Source organism: Rattus norvegicus, chromosome 1, assembly GCF_021556685.1.
Source record: "Rattus norvegicus strain SHRSP/BbbUtx chromosome 1, alternate assembly SHRSP_T2T, whole genome shotgun sequence".
NCBI lineage: Eukaryota > Metazoa > Chordata > Mammalia > Rodentia > Muridae > Rattus > Rattus norvegicus.
In genome coordinates, this window is record NC_141534.1 from 102,250,599 (window position 1) to 102,273,128 (window position 22,530).

Sequence of the window (22,530 nt, forward strand, 5' to 3'; positions counted from 1 at the left end):
AACAGAGAGGGAGAGAGGCACAGAGGCAGAGGTGAGGGCAGAGGGAGGCAGGCAGAGGGAGGCAGATTCCTGTGAGTTCAAGGATATTGCAGTCTACAGTGTTAGATCCAGGATAGCCAGGGTTATGTCGTGAAACCCTGTGTCAAAACACTAAGGGACACACACACACACACACACACACACACACACTCAAGCAAACAATGTATATTTTGGTTTACCTATGCCATATGTCCACAAACCTGAAGCTGTCAGAGAACCGGGGAGCCAGAGTTCAAGGTACAGGGGTAGACAAAGATGTAGAAGGACCTACCGCCACGCAAGGCATCCTGGCAGAGGTTGACAAACCGTTTCTCAGGTAAGCACAGGGATCCTTCCCAGCAAAGGAAGCAGTTACGTGAGGGTGTGGTAGAGAACAAGAGCCAGTCTTTGCTTTTATTATGGCAGAAGGAAGATTAATATGTAGATTATTTTTAATTAAACAGAATATCTAAGTCACGTGTAACAAGGCAACCCCGTTTGTAAAGGGCAAAGAAAAGACAGTCCTCAAAAGTTTTAATACAAACAGCATGAAGGATGAATTATTTTAATAGTAAATATATATTATCAGTTTTATATCATATGATGTAGTTATGTAACATATACTACACGTTGTCAGTCAAAATTAACAATATCAAAGTTACAAGAACAACAACAAAGGCCTCTGCATATGCTATGGATTAAAGAATTGACTTCAGTTACTCCAGTTAATTTTCCTGGCTTCGAATATTTACACGTATTATAAGAATATGTTCATTTATATTAAACACCTACATATTCATCTACTTAGCTACACATTTACTTATGCATCTACACATTCATATGATCCTTAAAGTCCTATGTTTATATCTGTATCTGTGTTTGTACCTCTTACTGTGCACATCAAAAGCACTATGTTACAATGGCCAGCTCTTACACTGCGTACCCATAATATTGAGAAATTTCCATATCCTTCTCCCTGTGAAGGAAAAGCTGCAGTTTCCCAGAACAGCTGTACTTGGCAGCATTCTCACGCTCCTGTTGGGCCCGCCTCTTCATGGCCTCCCTCTCTGGCCTCTGCTCTTTCGTGATGGGCTGTGAGATGACTGGTCCCAGAATATCAACTTCCCTCCATGGAATCGATTGGCAGCTGAAGTCTTGCAGTTGATACTGGGTCTGAGGTTTGGGTGGTGATGGTGCCTTGTTCCTGGCAGCAGAAACGAGCTCTCTCTGGAAGGAAGCATGAGATGGTACTCTGTAAGGCACAGGCCTCATGTAGGCCAACGGAGGCACAGACCTAGACTGGACGGTTTTGCCTACATTAGGTCGTGTGGCACTGGAGGAAATTGGCAGAGCTGGCTTGGCAGAGGACATCAGAGATGTGTTAACAGGAGCTAGTTGGCATGGATGAGCTGAGTGGGAGTGAGGCTGCACAGGGTAAGCTGCAGTGGGCCTGTGCGAAGCCAGAGGGAGGGGCTTTCTAGAAACAGGTCTGGCTTGAGGCTGGTCCAGGGTTGGGAATGGCAGAGGTACTAATCTGACCTTCCCAGCTGTGGGCATCTTGTTCTTGGATGGAGATGGACACTCCTTGTGAGCACTGGTCTCTGATCTTGGAACTTTGCCTGGGCTTCTGTCAAAGCCCTGGCCCCCATGTGGCATATCCAGCAGTGTTGGAGTGGCTGGGCCTGGCTTGTTGCTAGTGAAGGTTTGCAGACCCCGGAAGGAGGAGATGCCAGTTTTCTTCTCATTCTTCTTCCCCAGTGGGTGAAAGATCTGCACGGACTCCAGCATGTGCATGCCAAGGTGGGTTCGAGGCTTCTTAAAGCTGGTTTGACTGAGTTCAGGTGGATTCCTCTTCCTCTTGGTCTTGGGGACGGTGGGCTTCTCTTCTGCTTTGACTCTTTTCCTGGACTGCTTAAGCTCGTCTGTTTTCTTAGAGTTGTTCTCTGGTCCACTTGGTCCTTCTTGCCCCAGTTTTCTACCTTTGCTGTGCCTGCTAGGGGCCACTTTGGGAGCTTTGCCCTCCAGATGCTTTGTGATTTTGTCAATAGTCCCGTCCTTGTCCCCCGTACTGCCCATAGCCCTCTCTCCCTCTACCAGGTCCTGGTACTGGATTTTGGCCTGAGGAGCTCCATCAAGCTGGTCTGAGGCGTTTAGGTCATTCTTCCTCACCTTTTCAGAGGGGCTGCTCATGACTCCCCAGTTCTGAAGGAGAGGGTCCTGGTCTATGTCGTTGAGGGTTTTGAAAAGTTGGGGAAAGTCATTATCTTCCTCGAGTGTAGCGATGTCTTCAAAGTTGATGCTGGATCCACTCTCATTTTCCAGCTCCCCTCTCTCTTCCAGACCCATGCCGATGCCTCCCAAGCTGGCACTGTCAGAAGCAGACTTCTGTCTCAGTCTTCTTGTATCAGTGTAGTCCACTAAAGGAAGGTGTGATGGGTCTTGGTTTTCTTTAGTGCCCACATAGGCATCCGGAGGCTTTGACAGTTCAGCTTTCACCTCATGCATGTTTCCGTTCTCTCTTTGTTCCGGTCCTGGAGCGGGAGGCAAGGCCAGGATTTCTGAAGGACAGCAGATGGGGCCTGCCAATGACCCGTGCCCATGGACAGGTGGTGTCCTCATCTGGAAAACTTCGGTGGAAATAGTGCAGAGTTCTGGACTCTCCAACAGACAGAGTGTCTGGCCTGAAGGCGGCAATCCTGGGAACGTCTCCGTGTCCACCACTGGAAAAGAGTGAGGGAAGAAGTCAGTGCCTGGTGAGTGAGATGCTCCCTACCCGCCAGCCCCATTTCATAGCACCATAGCACTCAGCCCCTGCAGGAGGTAGGGTAGTCCTGTGAGCTGGGCTTGAGCATCACAGACTCTGCGGAAAGGCAGGTGGTGACTGCTCTGTTTCTGCCGGCCACGCCATGTCATGTTTCCTCAGATACTTTTGCGTTTCTTTGGGTTTGTGTGGTACTTTGAGGCTTAGAGTCTTTGGTTAGGCTACAAAATTTCCTTGATATATGCTCCTCACTTGCCTTCCCTTCCCCCCATGATACAAGTGATTCTCATCCTTGGGGTTTTGCTATTAGGTAGGTTGTCTGGCCCATAATTTTCAGAAATTACCTGACTCCGTCAACTTCTTTCAGTTTAAAGTGTTACTCGAGCCCCCAGAGCCTGGCTTTTTATGAGGGTTTGGGTATCCAAACCCAGCTGGACCCTCCCTCAAGACAAGCATTTGAACATCTGAAGCTTTCCCCCACAGCCCCATGTTTTACAGACTTCCTATAACCTATATGCAAAATGATCTAAGAAAATGAAATATGTGGGCTGGGCTATGACTCTGTACTAGAGAAATCATATACACGATCTTATATTGTTGGCAATGGGTGACCTCTGAAGCACAGCATCAAAAAAAAAAAAAAAAAAGAAAGAAAAAGGAAAAGCAGCTTTGGCTGCCTTAGCAATGGTACGTGGTCTGCACTCTACTCCCTCTGTAAGTTTAGGTGTAAGCAAATGCCAGGACAGGTGCTGGGATCTGGGTGGACTTCCTCCAGGACAGAGTCTCAGCTCCATTGCTCTGGGGAGGGATTTCACCTGACAGAAAAATCCCATGTTACTCAGACAAAAAGTCCTCCTTGTCTTCTATACCCCAGAGCAGTAGTTGAGGAAGGAGTCAGTTGCTGTGTATTGGTGCCTGGTATTGATTAACGCTTGCTCTATGTTTGAGTGTAATGTGTGCCAGGACACCACCGAAGGCAGGATGGATACCACTCGCCATGGCTTTGCATTCTCTCGCCATTCAGTCCGAAGATGGGGATGGGAAGCCAGAGCTCTATTTAACCTGGAAAGACTGATAATCTCCAGCTGTGTGGAGGGTCCACTACTGAGAGTCAGAGCTGAGTATCCTTGCCCTGGTGATCATGCAGCCTTTGTACTCACCCAGAAGACTGGTGTCTGGCGTATTTTGCACAGATGTGGAACGGGAGAGGTCAGAGGTGGAGAGTGGTATTTGGAGATTCCGTGGCTGAATCTCCTTTTCCACCACCCCCACCTCTGGTTGAGGGGCACACTCCTCACTCGCAGGGTAGGACACAGAGCCGTAGGGCTGCAGACACTGTCCTAGCTCTCCGGGCATCAGAGGGCCCAGGCTATTGTAGTTGTAGTAGTACGTCTGGCTGCCCTCCTGGTAGGGAAGTGCCAGGCTGTATTCCCGATTTGCCACCTGAGGTGGTGTGACCTGGACAAAGTTGGTGAAAAGTGTTGGAGAGAAAGGGAGTGTGGTATTGGGAACTAAACTTTCATCCCATTGGGCTGTCACAGACAGGGAGGAGAGTGTAGTGTCCTGGTCAGTGATAGTCGTATTGCCTTTACTTTCTGTGAGATCCCACTTGAGAGCACCTGGATAGAAGAGTGCAGAGGTTGAGTTCTGTCTCTGGTCAGTCAGCTCCACCAGCATGGTCGTGCTGGCCTGTGGGTTGAGGTAGGCTCTGCCCGCAATCAGCTGGAGAGAAGTGCTGGTGGTTGGCGGCAGGACCCAGGCTAAACTCACAGCAGGGGTGGAAACCCTAGAGATGTTGCACACCCTTCCTGAGGGTGTGAAGTTGTTCAGCGGCTGAGGAGCACTTTCTGTTCCAAAGAAAGGAAAACTTTGGACATTTTCTGTAGGGAGGAAGAGGACAATGGGAAAATGGTGAGGTTGATGCTTTCTAGGTTTCTGTGAGGGGCAGTGCTACTCCAGTTTGTACTGGCTGGGATTGACTAGGACTGATGTTCTCTCTCACATCCCGATTGCATGTGTTCAAATTGATTCTTGGCACTAGTCAGGATGACACACCTGCCTGTTCGTCTTCTGGGGGCATGACATTCTTAATGGATCTCATTCAACGTTTGCTCCAGTCTAGGCACAGCCCTTCTTTGGCCTGGTTTGTCTTGCTCTCATATCTCCTATGATACTACCACATTACCACGCCCCACAGCAGAAATTTTTAGAGGTAGGAGGGCCAAAGACAGCCTAAGTCTCTTGCTTTGCCCCGTCCTGTGCAGATCTCACTCTATGGGAAGACACAGTATCAGGCTGGCCTTGGAATCACAGAAACGGGCCTGCCCCTGCCTCTGGAGTGCTACTGTCCTAAGTGAGTCCCAGACCTACCAGGATTGTCTTTATTCTATGTTTTTTCTTTTAAATTATGATGCATACAGGATTTTGTATATGAATACTATATTTACCTAATTACTTCTTTCCCCTTCTAACTCCTCCTGTGCCCCTCCCACTCCTTTTATAATTAATGGCTTCTTATGATTTTTTTTTAAGAGCAAGAGAGGAAGAGAGAGAAAGGGGCGAGCAGTTTTTTTAATATTTTATTTATTTATTATATCTGAGTACACTGTAGCTGTCTTCAGACACAGCAGAAGAGGGAATCAGATCACATTACAGATGGTTGTGAGCCACCATGTGGTTGCTGGGATTTGAACTCAGGACCTCAGGAAGAGCATTCGGTGCTCTTAACCACTGAGCCATTTCTCCAGCCCTGCTTCTTATGATTTAAGGATAAGTCGTAATTACTATGTGTATATCACTTTATAAATACTACCTGGTGATAAATTTTCATGGGGCTTGTACATATTTATGCCGATGTGTTAGGAATTGCAAAGCTATTAGAAGGTTTTTCCATGAGTAAGATTGTTTCTTCCCTTCTTCCCATTAATTGTAATTCTTACAGAGTGGAAGCCTTGAGAATAGCCAATACAACCAGTGTATACAAGAATCAAGGGACTCTGCACAAGAGGAATATGACGGATTTTAAGAGATGGTGCTCGCTTAGGCAGCACATATACTAAAACTGGACCGATACAGAGAAGATTAGCTTGGCCCCTGCTCAAGGATAACACGCAAATTCATGAAGCGTTCCATATTTTTAGATAAGATGAATGAAGCAAAGAAGCGCAGGCTGACAGGAACCAGATGTAGATCTCTCCTGAGAGACACACCCAGAATACAGCAAATACATAGGCGAATGCCAGCAGCAAACCACTGAACTGAGAACGGGACCCCCGTTGAAGGAATCTTAGAAAGGACTGGAAGAGCTTGAAGGGGCTCGAGACCCCATATGTACAACAATGCCAACCAACCAGAGCTTCCAGGGACTAAGCCACTACCTAAAGACTATACATGGACTGACCCTGGACTCTGACCTCATAGGTAGCAATGAATATCCTAGTAAGAGCACCAGTGGAAGGGGAAGCCCTGGGTCCTGCCAAGACTGAACCCCCAGTGAATGGGACTGTTAGGGGGAGGGTGGTAATGGGGAGAGGGGAACACCCATATAGAAGGGGAGAAGGGGGGTTACGGGGATGTTGGCCCAGAAACTGGGAAAGAGAATAACAATTGAGATGTAAATAAGAAATACCCAAGTTAATAAAGATGGAGAAAAAAAAAGTCAGGGTTCGGAGTGGGGTAGTGCCCTATATTTATGACTGGGAACATGGACCCAGACAAATCTCAACAGTGTAGTTGCCTAAATAAGGCTCAGGGAATGGCAATTCCTTGAGCCCTTTGATTTGAAGTCTGTGGCTCCCTGCAGCATTCGGTCCTAAACTCCCCATGTGTTCCCTTAGGACCCTCTGTACACTTTTGACTCTTTTATTTCTTTGTTTTCTAGCCCCTCGTCTTTATACTTTGGGTTTCTCCCTCTTTCTAGTTTCCATATTTCATGTAACAGCCTCAACATTTCTATAGTAACTGCCTCCTCAGAGTCAAGTCCCCTCTTAGTCTCTCCCACATTCCCTCCTTAATTGCCTCTTAAGACTCAATAGTTCAAAGCCCATAGCATAGTTACATTCTAATCCCCCTGACATGGATGAAGAAACACTGAGAGAGTAAAGTGTCTGCCCAGGGTCACATTCCTAGTAAGAACCAAAGCTAAATGTGACATTTAATTTGCGCTATCTGTACCTATGGTATCCCTAGTCCCGTATGGATTTTAAATGTATATTACAAATCAGGAACGGTGTTATCAAAACCAATGTCAAAGTTTTGTTACTTACCTGACATGATTGTGTGGTACGGGGAGAAGTAACAGTAATCCACACCAGAACAGAGCAGGATAAATGGTTGTTTTTGTCTGATCGTTGACCAAACCCGCGAGTGTGTCCAGCATTAAACAGAGTCAACTGGTCACTGGTCACAGGTAAACCGTGATGATCCAAATTTGTTTACAGGCAGCTCCATGGAAACCTGGATTCTACCAGGTACTGATAGGCTGGGTGGGAGAATGATGTCATAAATCAATAAGTAGCCAATTGGAAGGTCAGATTCTGAGCTACAAGACAGGATTGAGTGGAGAAGAATTGAGAAGACCAGCTTCATCCATGAAGCCTGAGGCCTGTGATGGTCAAAGAGTTAATCTTGGCTTGACAGGACTTGCCATGACTTTAAGCTTTTGAGATCATGGCAGTCTTTTTCATAAGGTTCATTGATGGAGGTGTTTATAATGTGCATATGATGTGTAACATTCCAAAAGATTATATCCCTTCAGTGTCCATTGTATACCCAGATAACTCTTTAGAAGGAAGGAGAGCGGCATATGGGTTGGGGCAATGTAGTTGAGAAACCATCTCAGTTGATCTGCGTTGCGAGCTGTCAGCATCTGTCTATGACCAAAGGAAGAGATCAGGGGCTCCATTTTGATTGTATAAAGGGCAGGGTTGTGGAGATTATGAATGCTAAGACTCCTCTTTCAGTTCCTTCTCCAAGAGTCCTTTTTTTCAGTTGTTCTGACCCCAGTTGACCTTACATCTCTCTTCTCTCCTCTCTGTGTAGGCTTTGATCCTTGGGCCAGCTTGACCCTGCGTTCTTATATAGTTGGTGATATCACTGAACTTCCAGAAGCAGTGGTCTTCATTTAATCAGGCAGATGCTTGTGAAGGGTTCTTCCCTTATAAGCAAAGAACAGAGGAGTCAAAGATAAGACTGGCAGCATGCATTCCCTGATTCAGACTTTCTTGCTCTTCCGCCTGTATTTTGCTTTCATTCTTTTTAATTTACCTGAGATAGGCTTTTCTCTGTGGCTTACGTTCTGGATCTCACCGTGCTGATATCACCATACGGTCTCAGACTCGGGGACATTCTTCTTGTCTTTGCCTCCCTGTTTTTAGTTTCATGGTTGTAAGCTGGCTGCCTTCTCTCTTTGCCCCCAACTGAAAGGAGTTTGACAGTTACTCTAGCTTCTTCCTTCTTGCAACAGCCTCTGTAGAATTCTGGGCTTCTCCCATTCTCTGCCACCCACCTACATAGAGAGGGAGTGGATAAGGAAAGAAAGAGATGGAGAAAGAAGTCCTTAGTCGGTACAGGGTGTTGGGTTACATGAAAAAAAGCAACGTAAGTACTTCCGTTTATTTGTGAATAAAGGACCAGCCTCTCCCCCTTCTCAGTGTATCTTCACAAACCTGAATGTTTTGGGCATTTTGTAGACATATACCCAAATCTTGTGTCTTTCCTTATTTTGTTGTATCTCCAATTCCTGTGACTCCCTGGTAGGTTCATAGACTATGTATGGATCATGGCCTGGGTCTAGTACACATTCATGTGCCAACTGTATTCCAAGTATGTCTTAAAGCACTAGCTCATGTGACTGTATCTAGAAGTCGTTATTACAAATGACACTAGAGCCATGTAAGCTGTTTTCCAGCCATCGTACGAGTCATTACAACAATCACCATGGGGCTTTCCCACTGAGCCAGTGCTGTAGCTTGTAACTGCATGGCCAGCTCCATAGAAATGTCCCTCCATGCAGACAGTGCGATGTGTAGTTCTGGGCAAATCTCTGCTGGAAGGATGTCCTTTTCCACACGACGCCCAAAATGAGATTCCTTCCTGACACACCGCTTGTCAGACAATGGGACACATTTGCCAAGGCTATGTCTGAAAGTAAGCTGCTTGTGTTTCAGGAACCAATATTGTCTTACCACAATACTGTAGACCCAAGATGAGTAGACCATCACCGGTACGGTGAGATGGATAAGTCTGTGATGAGTGGGAAAGGGAGAAGGAGAAGGAGGAGGGGAGTAGACTTATTTATATTTTATTTCATAATCCTGTAATTTCTGTGTATTTTAATATTTTTCACAGTCATTTATTTACATTTCCTTTTATTGAAAATAGATTATGTTCTCATAGAATATGTCCTGATTTTAGTTTCCTCTCTCTCTACTCTGTCTCGTGCATCCCCTGCCTCCCTGTCATCAGTATCCATGCCCTTTCTGTCTTTTAGTAGAAAAGAACATGCTTCTAAGAGACAACAACCAAACAATTACAAAGAAAATATACTGAGATGAAGCAAATCTCTCATCTCCAAGTTGAACATGGTTAACTGATGGGAGGAAAAGATTCCTAAGTCAAAGGCTTTTTTAAGGCATCTACTGAGATGATCGAATATGTTTTTATATCAGTTTGTTTATATGGTGGATTACATGGATAGATTTTTGTATATTGAGCCACCCCTGCATCCCTGAGATGAAGTCTACTTGACCATGGTGGAATTATGTTTTTATTTGCTACTGGATTTGGTTTGCAATAATTTGTTGAACATTTTTGCATCAATGTTCATAAGGGAAATTGGTCCGAAATTCTTTCTTTGTTGAATCCTTTCTGGCTACCAGGCTCTCTAGTTTCTTTATGAATGCACTCAAGCTATGCTCTTTCCTCCTGGCAGTATGTTCATTGTTTCCACTACATTTGGGTAGGTTGTGCCTTCATTCTCCTTGAATATTAGAAAGTCTTTAGTTTTTTTTCTTTAATCCTTCCTGGCTCAGTGGTCATCGAGTAGCCAATTGTTGGCTTTCCAAGAGTTTGTGGGCTTTCCGTCCCCTCTGCTGTTGAAGCTCAGTTTTAATCAACGGTGATCTGATAAGACCCAAGAGTTGTTTCAAACACCTTGTATCTGGTGAGGTTTGCTTTACGACCAAGTATATGGTCAGTTTTGGACCCAGGACTCCACACCAGTCCCACACTCCTTACCTCTCCTACCCAGTTCTCCATCTCCTGTTGCCTCTTATGACTATTTTATTCCTCTAAGTGTGTTTTGAGCATCCTCACTTGGGCCTTCCTTCTTGTTTATCTTCTTTGGGTCTGTGGAATGTAGTGTGGGCATCTTGTATTCTATGGCTAATATCCATTTGTAAGTGAATATCTCTCATGGATGTCTTTTTGGGCCTGGGTTACCTCATTCAGGAAGATAATTTCTAGTTTCATTTGTCAGCAAAATTCCTGATGTCCTTGTTTTTCATAGCTTAGTGGTATTCTGTCGTGTATACGAACCATTCTTCAGTTGAAGGGTATGTCAGTTGTGTTTGGTTTCTGGCTATTATGAATAAAGCTGCTATGAACATGGTGGAGCACATGCCCCTGGGGTACGGTGGAGATTCTTTTAGTTATATACACAGGAGTGATATAGCTGGGTTTTCGGGTAGATTGTTTTTCAGAGTGGCTGTTCAAGTTCACATTCCCACCAGCAATGTAGAAGTGTTTTCTGTAACTTTAATTTTTTCAAACACCTGTTCTTTTGTTTTATGTATTTACATTCTAGTCATTGCCCCACCTCCCAGTCCCCCTCACCCACTGTTTCTCACCCCACTCCTCCTCCCCTTTGCCTCTGAAAGCGTGCTTCACTCCCCCTTCCTGTCTCAAGTCTCTTGAGGGTTAGGTGCATCTTCTCCCACTGAGGCCAGGCCGAGCAGACCTCTGATATATATGTGCAGGGGTCAGGGTGGTGGAGGTCAGCCCAGCCCGTGCATGCTACCTAGTTGGTGGCTCAGTCTCTGGAAGCTCCCTGGGGTCTGGGTTAGTTGAGACTGATGGTCTTCCTGTGGTGTTACCTCCCATTCAGCCTCTTCAATCCTTCCCCTAATTCAACCATACGGGCCCCTGATGGCTGTCTCAGTCAGCTGCTGGTTGAGCCTCTCAAAGGACAGCCATGATAGACTCTTGCCTTCGGTCTCCATTTTTGTCTCTACAGTTCTTTCAGACAAGAACAGACAGAAGTTTTGTCTGTGGGTTAGTAAACCTGTCCCTCCACTTGAGGCCTTGTCTACCTGCTGGAGGTGGATTCTTTGAGTTCTCTCTCCCCATTTCATTGTTGGGCATTTTGGCAAAGATCACCCACATTGAGGCCTGAGAGTCTCTCACCTCCCAGGTCTCTGGTACTTTCTAGAGCCCGCCCCCACAGGCTGTATATTTCTATGCATTCTCCTGGCCCTCTGGGCTCCTCTCCTGTCCACACCCCCATACCTGATCCTGTTTCCCCCATCTCCCATCCAAGCCCCTCCCTCCCTCTGCCTCCTGAGATTATTTCCTTCCCCCTTCTAAGTTCAACTGAAGTATCCTCACTTGAGTATCTCTGCTTGCTATATTTCTTATGGTCTGTGGGTTGTATCCTGGGTATTCTGTACTTTTTGGCTAATAACGACTTATCAGTGAGTACATATCATGCATACCTTGCAGGCTCCTTTGGAGCCTGGTTTAACTCACTCAGGATGGTATTTTCTACTTTCATCCATTTGCCTGCAAAACTCATGATATCCTTGTTTTTAATAGTTGAGTAGCATTCCATTGTGTAAATGAACCACATTCTCTGTATCCGTTCTCCATCGTGGGACCTCTGGGTTGTGTCTAGCTTCTGGCTATCACAAACAAGGCTGCTATGAACATAGTGGAGCATGTGTCCTTGTGGTATGTGGGGCATTTTTGGATATATGCCTAAGAATGGTATAGCTAGGTCTTTAGAACTATATCCAATTTTCTGGGTTGGGGATTTAGCTCAGTGGTAGAGAGCACCTGCCTAGCAAGCGCAAGGCCCTGGGTTCGGTCCTCAGCTCCGGAAGAAAAAAAAAAAGGAAAAAAAAAAAAGAACAAAGAAGAAGAACTATATCCAATTTTCTGACAAACCACCAGATTGATTTCCAGAGTGGTTGTACCAGTTTGCTATCCCGCCAGCAGTGGAGGAGTGTCCCTGTTTTTCCAGCCAGTATGTGCTGTTACTTGAGTTTTTGGTCTTAGCCATTCTGACAGGTGGGGAGTGGAATCTCAGGGTCATTTTGATTTGCGTTTCCCTGACGACGAAGGACTTTGAACATTTCTTTAGTGCTTCTCGGCCATTAGAGTTGCTTCCATTGCGAGTTCTCTGTTTAGCTCTGCACCCCATTTTTAAACTGGGTTATTTGTTTTTTGGAGGTTAACTTCTTGAGTTTTTAAAATATATTTTGGATATTAGTCCTCTATCCGATGTAAGGTTAGTGAATATTTTTTTTCCAATCTGTGTGTAGGTTTCCGATTTGTCCAATTGACAGTGTCTTTGGCCTTACAGAAGCTTTTAAGTTTCATGAGGTCCCATGTGTTCATTGTTGATCTCAGAGCCTGAGCCATCGCTGTCCTGTTCAGGAAATTTCCCATGTGCCGATGAGTTCGAGGCTATTCCTCACATTCTCTTCTATTAGATCAGTATATTGTTATATGTTGAGGTCCTTGATCCACTTGGACTTGAGCTTTGTTCTAAGTGATAAATATGGATCTATTTCCATTCTTCTATAAGCAGACAGCCAGTTAGACCAGTACCATTTATTGAAGATGCTTTCTCTTTGTCACTGTGTAGTTTTGACTTCTTTGTCAAAGTTGAAGTGTCCATAGGTGTGGGTTTATCTCTGGGTCATTGATCCTATTCTTCTGATTGACCCGTCTGTCTCTGCACCAATACCACGTTGCGTTTATCACTATCGCTTTGTAGTACAGTTTGAACTCAGGGATGTTGATTCCCCCCAGAAGATCCTTTTTTTTGGTTGAGAAATGTTTTTGGCTATCCTGGGTTTTTTTGTTTTTCCCTATGAAGTTGAGAATTACTCTCTCCAAGCCTGTGAAGAACCATTTTGGAATCTTGATGGGATTGCATTGAATCTGTTGATTGCTTTTGGTAAGGTGGCCATTTTTCACTATGTTAATCCTACCAATCTATGAGCATGGGAGATCTTTCCATCTTCTGAGGTCTACTTTGATTTCTTTCTTCAGGGATTGGAAGTACTTGTCATACAGCTCTTTTTCTTGCTTGTCAAATGTTACACCAAGATATTTTATATTACTTGTAGCTATTGTGAATGGTGTTGCTTCCCTAATTTTTCTTTCTCAACCTGCTTATCGTTTGTATAAAGGAAGGCTACTGATTTGTTTGAATTAACTTTATATCTCACCACTTTGCTGGAGTTGTTTATCAGGTTTAGTAGTTCTCTGGTAGAATTTTGGGGTCACTTAAGTATACTATCATATCATCTACAAATAGTGAATCTTTGACTTCTTCCTTTCCAATTTGTATCCCTTTGACCTCCTTTTGTTGTCTAATTGTCCTGGCTAGAACTTTAAGTACTATATTGAATAGATAGGGAGAGAGTGGGAAACCTTGTTTTGCCCCTGATTTTAGTGGAATTGCTTCTAGTTTCTCTTCATTTAATTTGACATTGACTGTTGGTTTGCTGTATATTGCTTTTTTTTTGTGGCAAGGTGCTAATTTGTTTATTAAAACGTATACAAAATTAGCTTAATTACAACATCAACTTATCAAAGGTTCTTTTTTTTCATCTTTATTAACTTGGGTATTTCTTATTTACATTTTGATTGTTATTCCCTTTCCCGGTTTCTGGGCCAACATCCCCCTAACCCCTCTCCCTCCCCTTCTCTATGGGTGTTCCCCTCCCCATCCTCCCCCCATTACCGCCCTCCCCCCAACAATCCCATTCACTGGTGGTCCAGCCTTGGCAGGACCAAGGGCTTCCCCTGCCACTGGTGCTCTTACTAGGCTATTCATTGCTACCTATGAGGTTGGAGCCCAGGGTCAGTTCATGTATAGTCTTTGGGTAGTGGCTTAGTCCCTGGAAGCTCTGGTTGGTTGGCATTGTTGTTCATATGGAGTCTCGAGCCCCTTCAAGCTCTTCTAGTTCTTTCTCTGATTCCTTCAACGGGGGTCCCATCTCAGTTCAGTGGTTTGCTGCTGGCCTATGTATTTGCTGTATTCTGGGTGTGTCTCTCAGGAGAGATCTACATCTGGTTTCTGTCAGCCTGCACTTCTTTGCTTCATCCATCTTATCTAGTTTGGTGGCTGTATATGTATGGGCCACATGTGGGGCAGGCTCTGAATGGGTATTCCTTCTGCCTCTGTTTTAAACTTTGTCTCCCTATTCCCTGCCAAGGGTATTCTTGTTCCCCTTTTAAAGAAGGAGTGAAGCATTTGCATTTTGGTCATCCTTCTTGAGTTTCATGTGTTCTGTGCATCTAGGGTAATTTGAGCATTTGGGCTAATATCCACTTATCAATGAGTGCATACCATGTGTGTTTTCCTGTGATTGGGTTACCTCACTCAGGATGATATTTTCAAGTTCCATCCATTTTATCAAAGGTTCTTAAAGTCAATTCTGAAAAAGCATCAAGTCTTCATATCTAGAATAACAGCCTTTTATTATCTTGATTTATGGAACTATATATCAGATCATCTAACAATGACATGAAACGAAACCGTGTATCCTATCATCCCTTTTCTGATAGCTTGGAGTGTAAATGAAAATTTGGATTTTTTTTGTTTGTTTGTTTGTTTTATTGAAGGAAAAAATGTGAACAAAAAACCAAACATATGTCAGAATGGCTTGTTGTTGGAATTTAACATGAACAAATTAACTATACATTGTTAAAGAAATAGCCTTAAGTTGATTTTTTTCTTTATTAAAAAAGCTTTTAAAGTGAGTTTGATCTTTGAGCCTTACAACAGAACAGTTCGTAAGTTTTAACTAGGAAACTCACATCCACAAAAAGTCATCCTCCATCAGTTCATATGTTAAAAGTATATGTACACAAAACTAAATAAAGTTCTTAAACTGCTCACAAATCTAAGAGCAATAATTTAATATTCTATTGAGAAATACAGGTAGCCTTAAGAGAAACATGCTTCATCAATCTTTCTTAAAGCTTTTGAGTTTGTTGCCCAAACTTTTAAAAACAAAGGCTAAAAAATATTGTCTCCTTCTTGTTGGCCTTTAAGATACAGACATTAACTAAAAGAAATATCCAGGGTATCCAACTATATTTGTCATGAATTTAAATATTCATCTATAATCTATAATATAAAAGTAAAAAATTTATTTCAGCCTAAGATGAGTTTACCTAATAAGTTTTACATGAGAAATATCACAAGATACCCAGATAAACATCAGATACAAAATTATTTGACATGGCTTCATTCAAACACAGGTAATATTCAAGTCAGAAAACTAGCCTGGCCTTTTTATATCGCCAGCTTTCATGAGAGCCTTAATCGCTCTTGCCCTCATTTCAAGTTCTAGAAGTCCCAGTTGCTTCGCAGAAGGCTGAACGTCTTCTGGTGGAGGAATCGTCAGGACGGCCGCTTTGGGTTCCTTTGGGCTAGACTCTACCAGTCCCAAAATCTCGTTCACACTTTTTTCAATATCTCGCTCCAGGTCATCATCTATCTGAGCAGCTTCACTCTGGACTGTATTTTCTGGGACCTCAGAAGCAGAAGCAGCAGTAGCAGCAGGGGCGGCGGTGGCCGAGGCGGCAGCTTCTTCATTGCTTGGGTCTTCTATATCGCTGTTATAAGCATTTGCGCTTATACTGAGTACATCACTATCTTCCCCTTTCCTTGCTTTGATTCCAAACCTTCTGGTTGTTTGCTCTCTCTCAGGGTTGAAGTAGAATCCACACTGGTACCTTGCCTTCAGCACATCAGGGGGCATCTTCTGTAACTTCTGTTCTCCTGTTATACACTGCTGCAGCATATCTTTTTTGTCTGATATATAGAAACTAACGGGTTTTAACGAGACAGTCAGATCCAGTCCACCTTCTTCAAGATCACGGGGCTCTGCCAAGAATAATTCTTTTCCCAGACTTGGTAAAAAAGACTTGGTTTCCTGCTGCACGGAGCCCGAGACGCTGGAGGAAAATCGGTGCTCCTCCGCTGCCACATTCGTACCGCCCGCTGCCAGCCAACTCTCTCGCATCCACCCATGCTCCTGCTCAGCACCCGTACCAGATCCGGGGCGCTAGTGCGGCTGCTGCCTCCTGGCCGCTCTGCTTGCGCTGTTTCTCCGCCCCCCTCTCCCGCCCCAGAATACTTCTTCCCTATTGTGGTCCTATGGTCCTCGAGCTACAACCATCTGTATATTGCTTTTGTTATGTTTAGGTATAAGCCATGAATTCCTGTTCTCTCCAGGACTTTTAACATGAAGGGGTGTTGTATTTTGTCGAAGGCTTTTTCAGCATCTGATATGATGATCGTGTGCTTTTTTTTTCCCCTTGAATTTGTTTATATAGTGGATTACATTGATGGATTTCCGTATATTGAACCATCCCTACATCCTTGGGATGAAGCCTACTTGATCATGGTGAATGATGGTTTTGATGTGTTCTTGGATTTGATTTGTGAGAATTTTATTGCGTATTTTTGCATTCATATTCATGAGTGAAATTGGCCTCTCTCTCTTTGTTGGGTCTTTTATGTGATGTAGGTATTACAGTAACCATGGCTTCATAGAATGGATTATGTAGTGTTTTATCTCCTTTTATTTTGAGGAATAGTTTAATGAGTATTGGTATTAGCTATTCTTTGAAGGGCTGGTAGAATTCTGAACTAAAACCATCTGGCTCTGGGCTTTATTTTTTTGATTAGGAGGTTTTTATGATTATTTCTATTTGCTTAGGGGTTATGGGACTGTATAGATAATTTACCTGTCCTTGATTTAACTTTGGTACATGGTATCTGTCTAGAAAATCATGCTTCATCTAGATTTTCCAGTTTGGTTGAGTATAGGCTTTTGTAGTAGGTTCTGATGACTTTTTGAATTTCTTCAGTTTCTGTTGTTATGTTTCTCTTTTCATTTCCGATTTGTTCATTTGGATACTAACTCTGTGCCCTTTAGTTAGTCTGGCTAAGGGTTTATCTCTCTTGTTGATTTCCTCAAAGAACCAGCTCTTGCTTTTGTTGATTCTTTGTATGGTTATCTTTGGTTTTAACCAGTTGATTTCATTCTGAGTTTGACTATTTCCTGCCATCTACTCCTCTTGGGTTTATTTGCTTCTTTCTGTTCTAGAGCTTTCAGGTGTGCTGTGAAGCTGTTTGTATGGGATCCCCCCAATTTCTTGCCACTGAGGTATGTTTCTTTTTCTTTTTTTTTAAATTAACTTGAATATTTCTTATTTACATTTTGAGTGTTATTCCCTTTCCCGGTTTCCGGGCAAACATCCCCCTCCCCCCTCCCCTTCCTTATGGGTGTTCCCCTTCCCATCCTCCCCCCATTGCCGCCCTCCCCCCAACAATCACGTTCACTGGGGGTTCAGTCTTAGCAGGACCCAGGGCTTCCCCTTCCACTGGTACTCTTACTAGGATATTTATTGCTACCTATGAAGTCAGAGTCCAGGGTCAGTCCATGTATAGTCTTTAGGTAGTGGCTTAGTCCCTGGAAGCTCTGGTTGCTTGGCATTGTTGTACATATGGGGTCTTGAGCCCCTTCAAGCTCTTCCAGTTCTTTCTCTGATTCCTTCAACGGGGGTCCTATTCTCAATTCAGTGGTTTGCTGCTGGCATACGCCTCTGTGTTTGCTGTATTCTGGCTGTGTCTCTCGGGAGAGATCTACATCCAGCTCCTGTCGGCCTGCACTTCTTTGCTTTATCCATCTTGTCTAATTGGATGGCTGTATATGTATGGGCCACATGTGGGGCAGGCTCTGAATGGGTGTTCCTTCTGTCTCTGTTTTAATCTTTGCCTCTCTATTCCCTGCCAAGGGTATTCTTGTTCCCCTTTTAAAGAAGGAGTGAAGCATTCACATTTTGATCATCCGTCTTGAGTTTCATTTGTTCTAGGCATCTAGGGTAATTCAAGCTTTTAGGCTAATAGCCACTTATCAATGAGTGCATACCATGCGTGTTTTTCTGTGATTGGGTTACCTCACTCAGGATGATATTTTCCAGTTCCAACCATTTGCCTACGAATTTCATAAAGGCATTGTTTTTGATAGCTGAGTAATATTCCATTGTGTAGATGTACCACATTTTCTGTATCCATTCCTCTGTTGAAGGGCATTTGGGTTCTTTCCAGCTTCTGGCTATTATAAATAAGGCTGCTATGAACATAGTGGAGCATGTGTCTTTTTTATATGTTGGGGCATTATTTGGGTATATGCCCAAGAGAGGTATAGCTGGATCCTCAGGCAGTTCAATGTCCAATTTTCTGAGGAACCTCCAGACTGATTTCCAGAATGGTTTTACCAGTCTGCAATCCCACCAACAATGGAGGAGTGTTCCTCTTTCTCCGCATCCTCGCCAGCATTTGCTGTCACCTGAGTTTTTGACCATAGCCATTCTCACTGGTGTGAGGTGAAATCTCAGGGTTGTTTTGATTTGCATTTCCCTTATGACTAAAGATGTTGAACATTTCTTTAGGTGTTTCTCAGCCATTCGGCATTCCTCAGCTGTGAATTCTTTGTTTAGCTCTGAACCCCATTTTTTAATAGGGTTATTTGTCTCCCTGCGGTCTAACTTCTTGAGTTCTTTGTATATTTTGGATATAAGGCCTCTATCTGTTGTAGGATTGGTAAAGATCTTTTCCCAATCTGTTGGTTGCCGTTTTGTCCTAACCACAGTGTCCTTTGCCTTACAGAAGCTTTGCAGTTTTATGAGATCCCATTTGTCGATTCTTGATCTTAGAGCATAAGCCATTGGTGTTTTGTTCAGGAAATTTTTTCCAGTGCCCATGTGTTCCAGATGCTTCCCTAGTTTTTCTTCTATTAGTTTGAGTGTATCTGGTTTGACGTGGAGGTCCTTGATCCACTTGGACTTAAGCTTTGTACAGGGTGATAAGCATGGATCGATCTGCATTCTTCTACATGCTGACCTCCAGTTGAACCAGCACCATTTGCTGAAAATGTTATCTTTTTTCCATTGGATGGTTTTGGCTCCTTTGTCAAAAATCAAGTGACCATAGGTGTGTGGGTTCATTTCTGGGTCTTCAATTCTGTTCCACTGGTCTATCTGTCTGTCTCTGTACCAATACCATGCAGTTTTTATCACTATTGCTCTGTAACACTGCTTGAGTTCAGGGATATTGATTCCTGCTTGCGTATTCCATCTGTTAGCTTATGTCCTTTCATTAGGGGACTGAGTCCATGGATGTTGAGAAATATTGAAGACAGATGATTGTTAGTACCTGTTATGTTTGTTGTTGGAGGTGGTATTATGCGTGTGTGGTTCTCTCCTTTTGGGTTTGCTGTGAGATGATTAATTTCTTGTGTTTTCTATGGTGTAGTTATCTTCCTTGTGTTGGATTTTCCTTCTAGAATCCTCTGTAGGTCTGGATATATATATATATAATATATATAAATATAAATATATATGATATATTTATATGTTAGGTTTTATCGTGAATATTTTAGTTTCTTCATCTATGATGATTGAGTGTTTTCCTGGGTATAAGAGCCTGGGCTAGCATCTGTGTTCTCTTAGGGTCTGCATGACATCTGTCCAGGACCTTCTGGCTTTTAGGGTCTCTGTTGAGAAGTCTGTTGTAATTGTGATAGGTCTGCCTTTCTATGTTACATGGCATTGTTTTCCTCAAAGCTTTTAGTATTCTTTCTTTGTTCTGTGCATTTAGTGTATTGACTGACAAAAGCATTAGAGAAGATTGAGTGTAGAAACTAAGGCCTTCTCACGAAATCTTTCTAGAATATACAAGCACCCACGCACACAAAAAACAAGCAGCACGCAGACTTTATATCGTTCACAAAACTAACTCAGAGCGGATCCAAAACCTAAATATGAACTGCAAAGTTCATATTTGCAGAAGTTGTGCAAGAGGACCAGGAGAAAGTGGGGGCTGGATAACAGGCATGGTCCACAACTCCAAGGCAAGCAAGCCTGCTAGGAAACCACTCTACTAAGCTACAAAGCCATTCTACCTGTCCTTTCCAAAGGCAAGATATATGTGCATATTCTGAACACAGACGGTACCTACAGGGAAGCTTACCCAGGGTGGGGAGAGCTGCTTGTGGGACAGAGCTTCAGTGATCTCTGGCTGGGGCTCAGTTTGCAGCCACCAAGTGGATAGAGAGACCACACCAAATGCCAAGTTGGCTGCTGACTCAGTCCTGCCCCTGTGGAGGATCTGTCTACATCGGCTGGGTCCAGCGGCTCAGCTGTCTGTTCCTTTCTGTCTGGGTTAGAGGGCCCTTGCTCACTACCACAGGCTTCTGATATCTCCTGTGCTCTCCTTACAGGTCAGGGCAACTGTGTTCAAAGCACAGTTTGCTCTCTCCCTGCCTCACTCTCAGAGCCAAACGGACACCTTGGCAGACAGGATGAGCCTGCCTTCCACTGTTTCCTGGCGTTTGTGATTGGACCACATGGCTGTATATCCCGAATGGCTTATAGAAATCAGGGTGACTGGAGCAGCATTCTCAGGGAGGAAGTGGAGGGTAAATTTTTGAGTCAGTGTGTTTGGCAGGGGGGGCTCAAACCTGGCCTAGCTATAGGTAGATTTGCAGGTTTGCGGAAAGTTGTCCCGCTACCCAGTGCTCAGGGCAATTTTCCATTCAGTAGGCACTTTTGTTGATTCCACTTTGCACAGGGTTGCTAACAAGTAATGACATTATGGTTCCAAAGTCGAAAGGTGTGATAACCCTTGCCTCACCAGGGAAAGGAGCCCAGCCCATGCCAGCTTTCATTTGAACCCCACAAGATTTCTAGGAGTCAGGAAGTCACACCATGAACTGCTTACATCTTATCTCTCAGGATACAGCGTCAGCTAAAACAAACAAAAATAAAATAAAATAGAAGAAGAAGGAGGAGGAGGAGGAGGAGGAGGAGGAGGAGGAGGAGGAGGAGAAGAAGAAGAAGAAGAAGAAGAAGAAGAAGAAGAAGAAGAAGAAGAAGAAGAAGAAGCACCATCATCATCATCATCATCATCAAGCTAGAGTCCCAAGCTTGCAATTACAGCACTCAGGAGGAATGGACAGAAAGCTCATGAGTTAAGCCCATCCCAGGCTACAGAAGAATGTGGTTTTCGTTTTCGTTTTTCTAAGTGAAAAACACATGCCTGACACAAAACTAACAATAAATCAACAACTAGCCAACCAACAAAATCTTGCACACACACACACACACACACACACACACACACACACACACACACACCTTAACTCATGCCAAAACAACAAAATTATTAATTTACAAAAAAAAGTGAAGGTTAAAAGATTAGGGGAGATATCCGTCAAATAGGTGGTGGTTTTGTAGAACAGAGAACATACCAGACTTTTGATAATATTTTAAAGATAAATATCATCAACATAGCCCTGCTATATCGAATTCTTTTAGAAGGACACACATATTGTTAATTTCAGAATCAAACATAGAATTGGATGTGGTGACTGTCGGGTTCTAAAGAAACCTGGAACAAACCTCATTCTTTACCTGGGGCTCCTCCCAGCACTTCCCACCCGGCCCACTACCCTAAACTTCTCCAGGCCAGGGGCTGGTTCCCCCACCCCAGCTTCTGTTTCCTGTATAATTCAGCCATCTCAGGTATGCACTCCCTTGGCCTCTTGGTTCTTGGCTGCTCTCTTAGGCCATTTACTCTCTCCTCTTCATTCACCCTGCCCCATGTTACAGCTCAGGCTGGATTCGTCCATGCCTCTGGCTACACTCTCCCTCATATCTAAAATGAAATCTCCTCCTTACCATGCCTTCGGTGGAACCTAAGCACCGAAGGGGAAAGCACCCTGAGCAGCTCATGCTGTGTTAGTGCAGATCGCCGTGTGTAGTGCCTCGTCACAAATTATCACTGTGCTGTAGTACAGAGGAATTCACAGTTCAAGCCAGTAGCGGTACTAGTCTATTCCTCTCAGCCCAACTTTTTTTTTTCTTTTCTTTTTTTTTTTTTTTCAGAGCTGGGGACCGAACCCAGGGCCTTGCGCTTGCTAGGCAAGCGCTCTACCACTGAGCTAAATCCCCAGCCCTCAGCCCAACTTTTAAGAGGCTGAGGCAGGAGGATTGCCAAGAGTTGGATGTCGATCTGGCGATATTCTAAATTCCAGAGTGAGGAGTTATTCCAATGAAACAAAAAAACAACATACCTTTAGCAGAACCCACTGACTGTCAGGAGCCATCATGGGGCAAGCTAGTGACTAGCAGGACATCTTCCTGAGATTAAAATCTACGACAGAACTCTGATAGGCAAGGCCCAGAAGAAAATCATTTTAGGAAAGATCCCTGCTATTAATATGCTTCTCCTGTTATTATTAAACATATGTGACAGTCACTAGGCATTAGGCCACCCTTTGGAGCAGATCTCTGCAGATCCATGAAGATGTACTGTCTAGTAGTGATGCCATATAGACAAATAGATGACTTCTTAATTCTTAATGATGATCCTATAAGAATTCCTAAAATCCTATCAGTATTTATTAAGCTCTTTTATAGTGGGACTGCCATCAGGCCCT

The 22,530-nt window shown here is 43.8% G+C and overlaps 1 protein-coding gene, 1 non-coding gene and 1 pseudogene across 3 annotated transcripts; 1 reads left to right on the forward strand and 2 right to left on the reverse strand.

The window, feature by feature from the left end:
- Positions 1-401: 401 nt before the first annotated feature.
- On the reverse strand, positions 402-8,181 carry C1h2orf78l1 (similar to human chromosome 2 open reading frame 78 like 1). 2 transcript variants are annotated; one of them, XM_087600232.1, is made up of 3 exons: positions 7,045-8,181; positions 4,399-4,659; positions 402-2,738 (listed from the first exon to the last, which is right to left on the reverse strand). In XM_087600232.1, the coding sequence occupies exons 1-3, from the start codon at positions 7,049-7,051 to the stop codon at positions 949-951; spliced, it is 2,058 nt and encodes a 685-aa protein (XP_087456358.1). In that variant the 5' UTR covers positions 7,052-8,181; the 3' UTR covers positions 402-948. The 2 variants fall into 2 exon arrangements, with proteins under 2 accessions (XP_087456358.1, XP_087456355.1); XM_087600229.1 differs by having other exon boundaries at positions 556-2,738; positions 3,940-4,659.
- On the forward strand, positions 5,811-5,917 carry LOC120100155 (U6 spliceosomal RNA). The gene has a single exon (XR_015656669.1). It is a non-coding gene; the product is annotated as a U6 spliceosomal RNA (small nuclear RNA).
- A 7,116-nt stretch (positions 8,182-15,297) lies between the features above and the next one.
- Positions 15,298-22,197, reverse strand: Caap1-ps1 (caspase activity and apoptosis inhibitor 1, pseudogene 1; annotated as a pseudogene).
- Between the last annotated feature and the right edge of the window lie 333 nt (positions 22,198-22,530).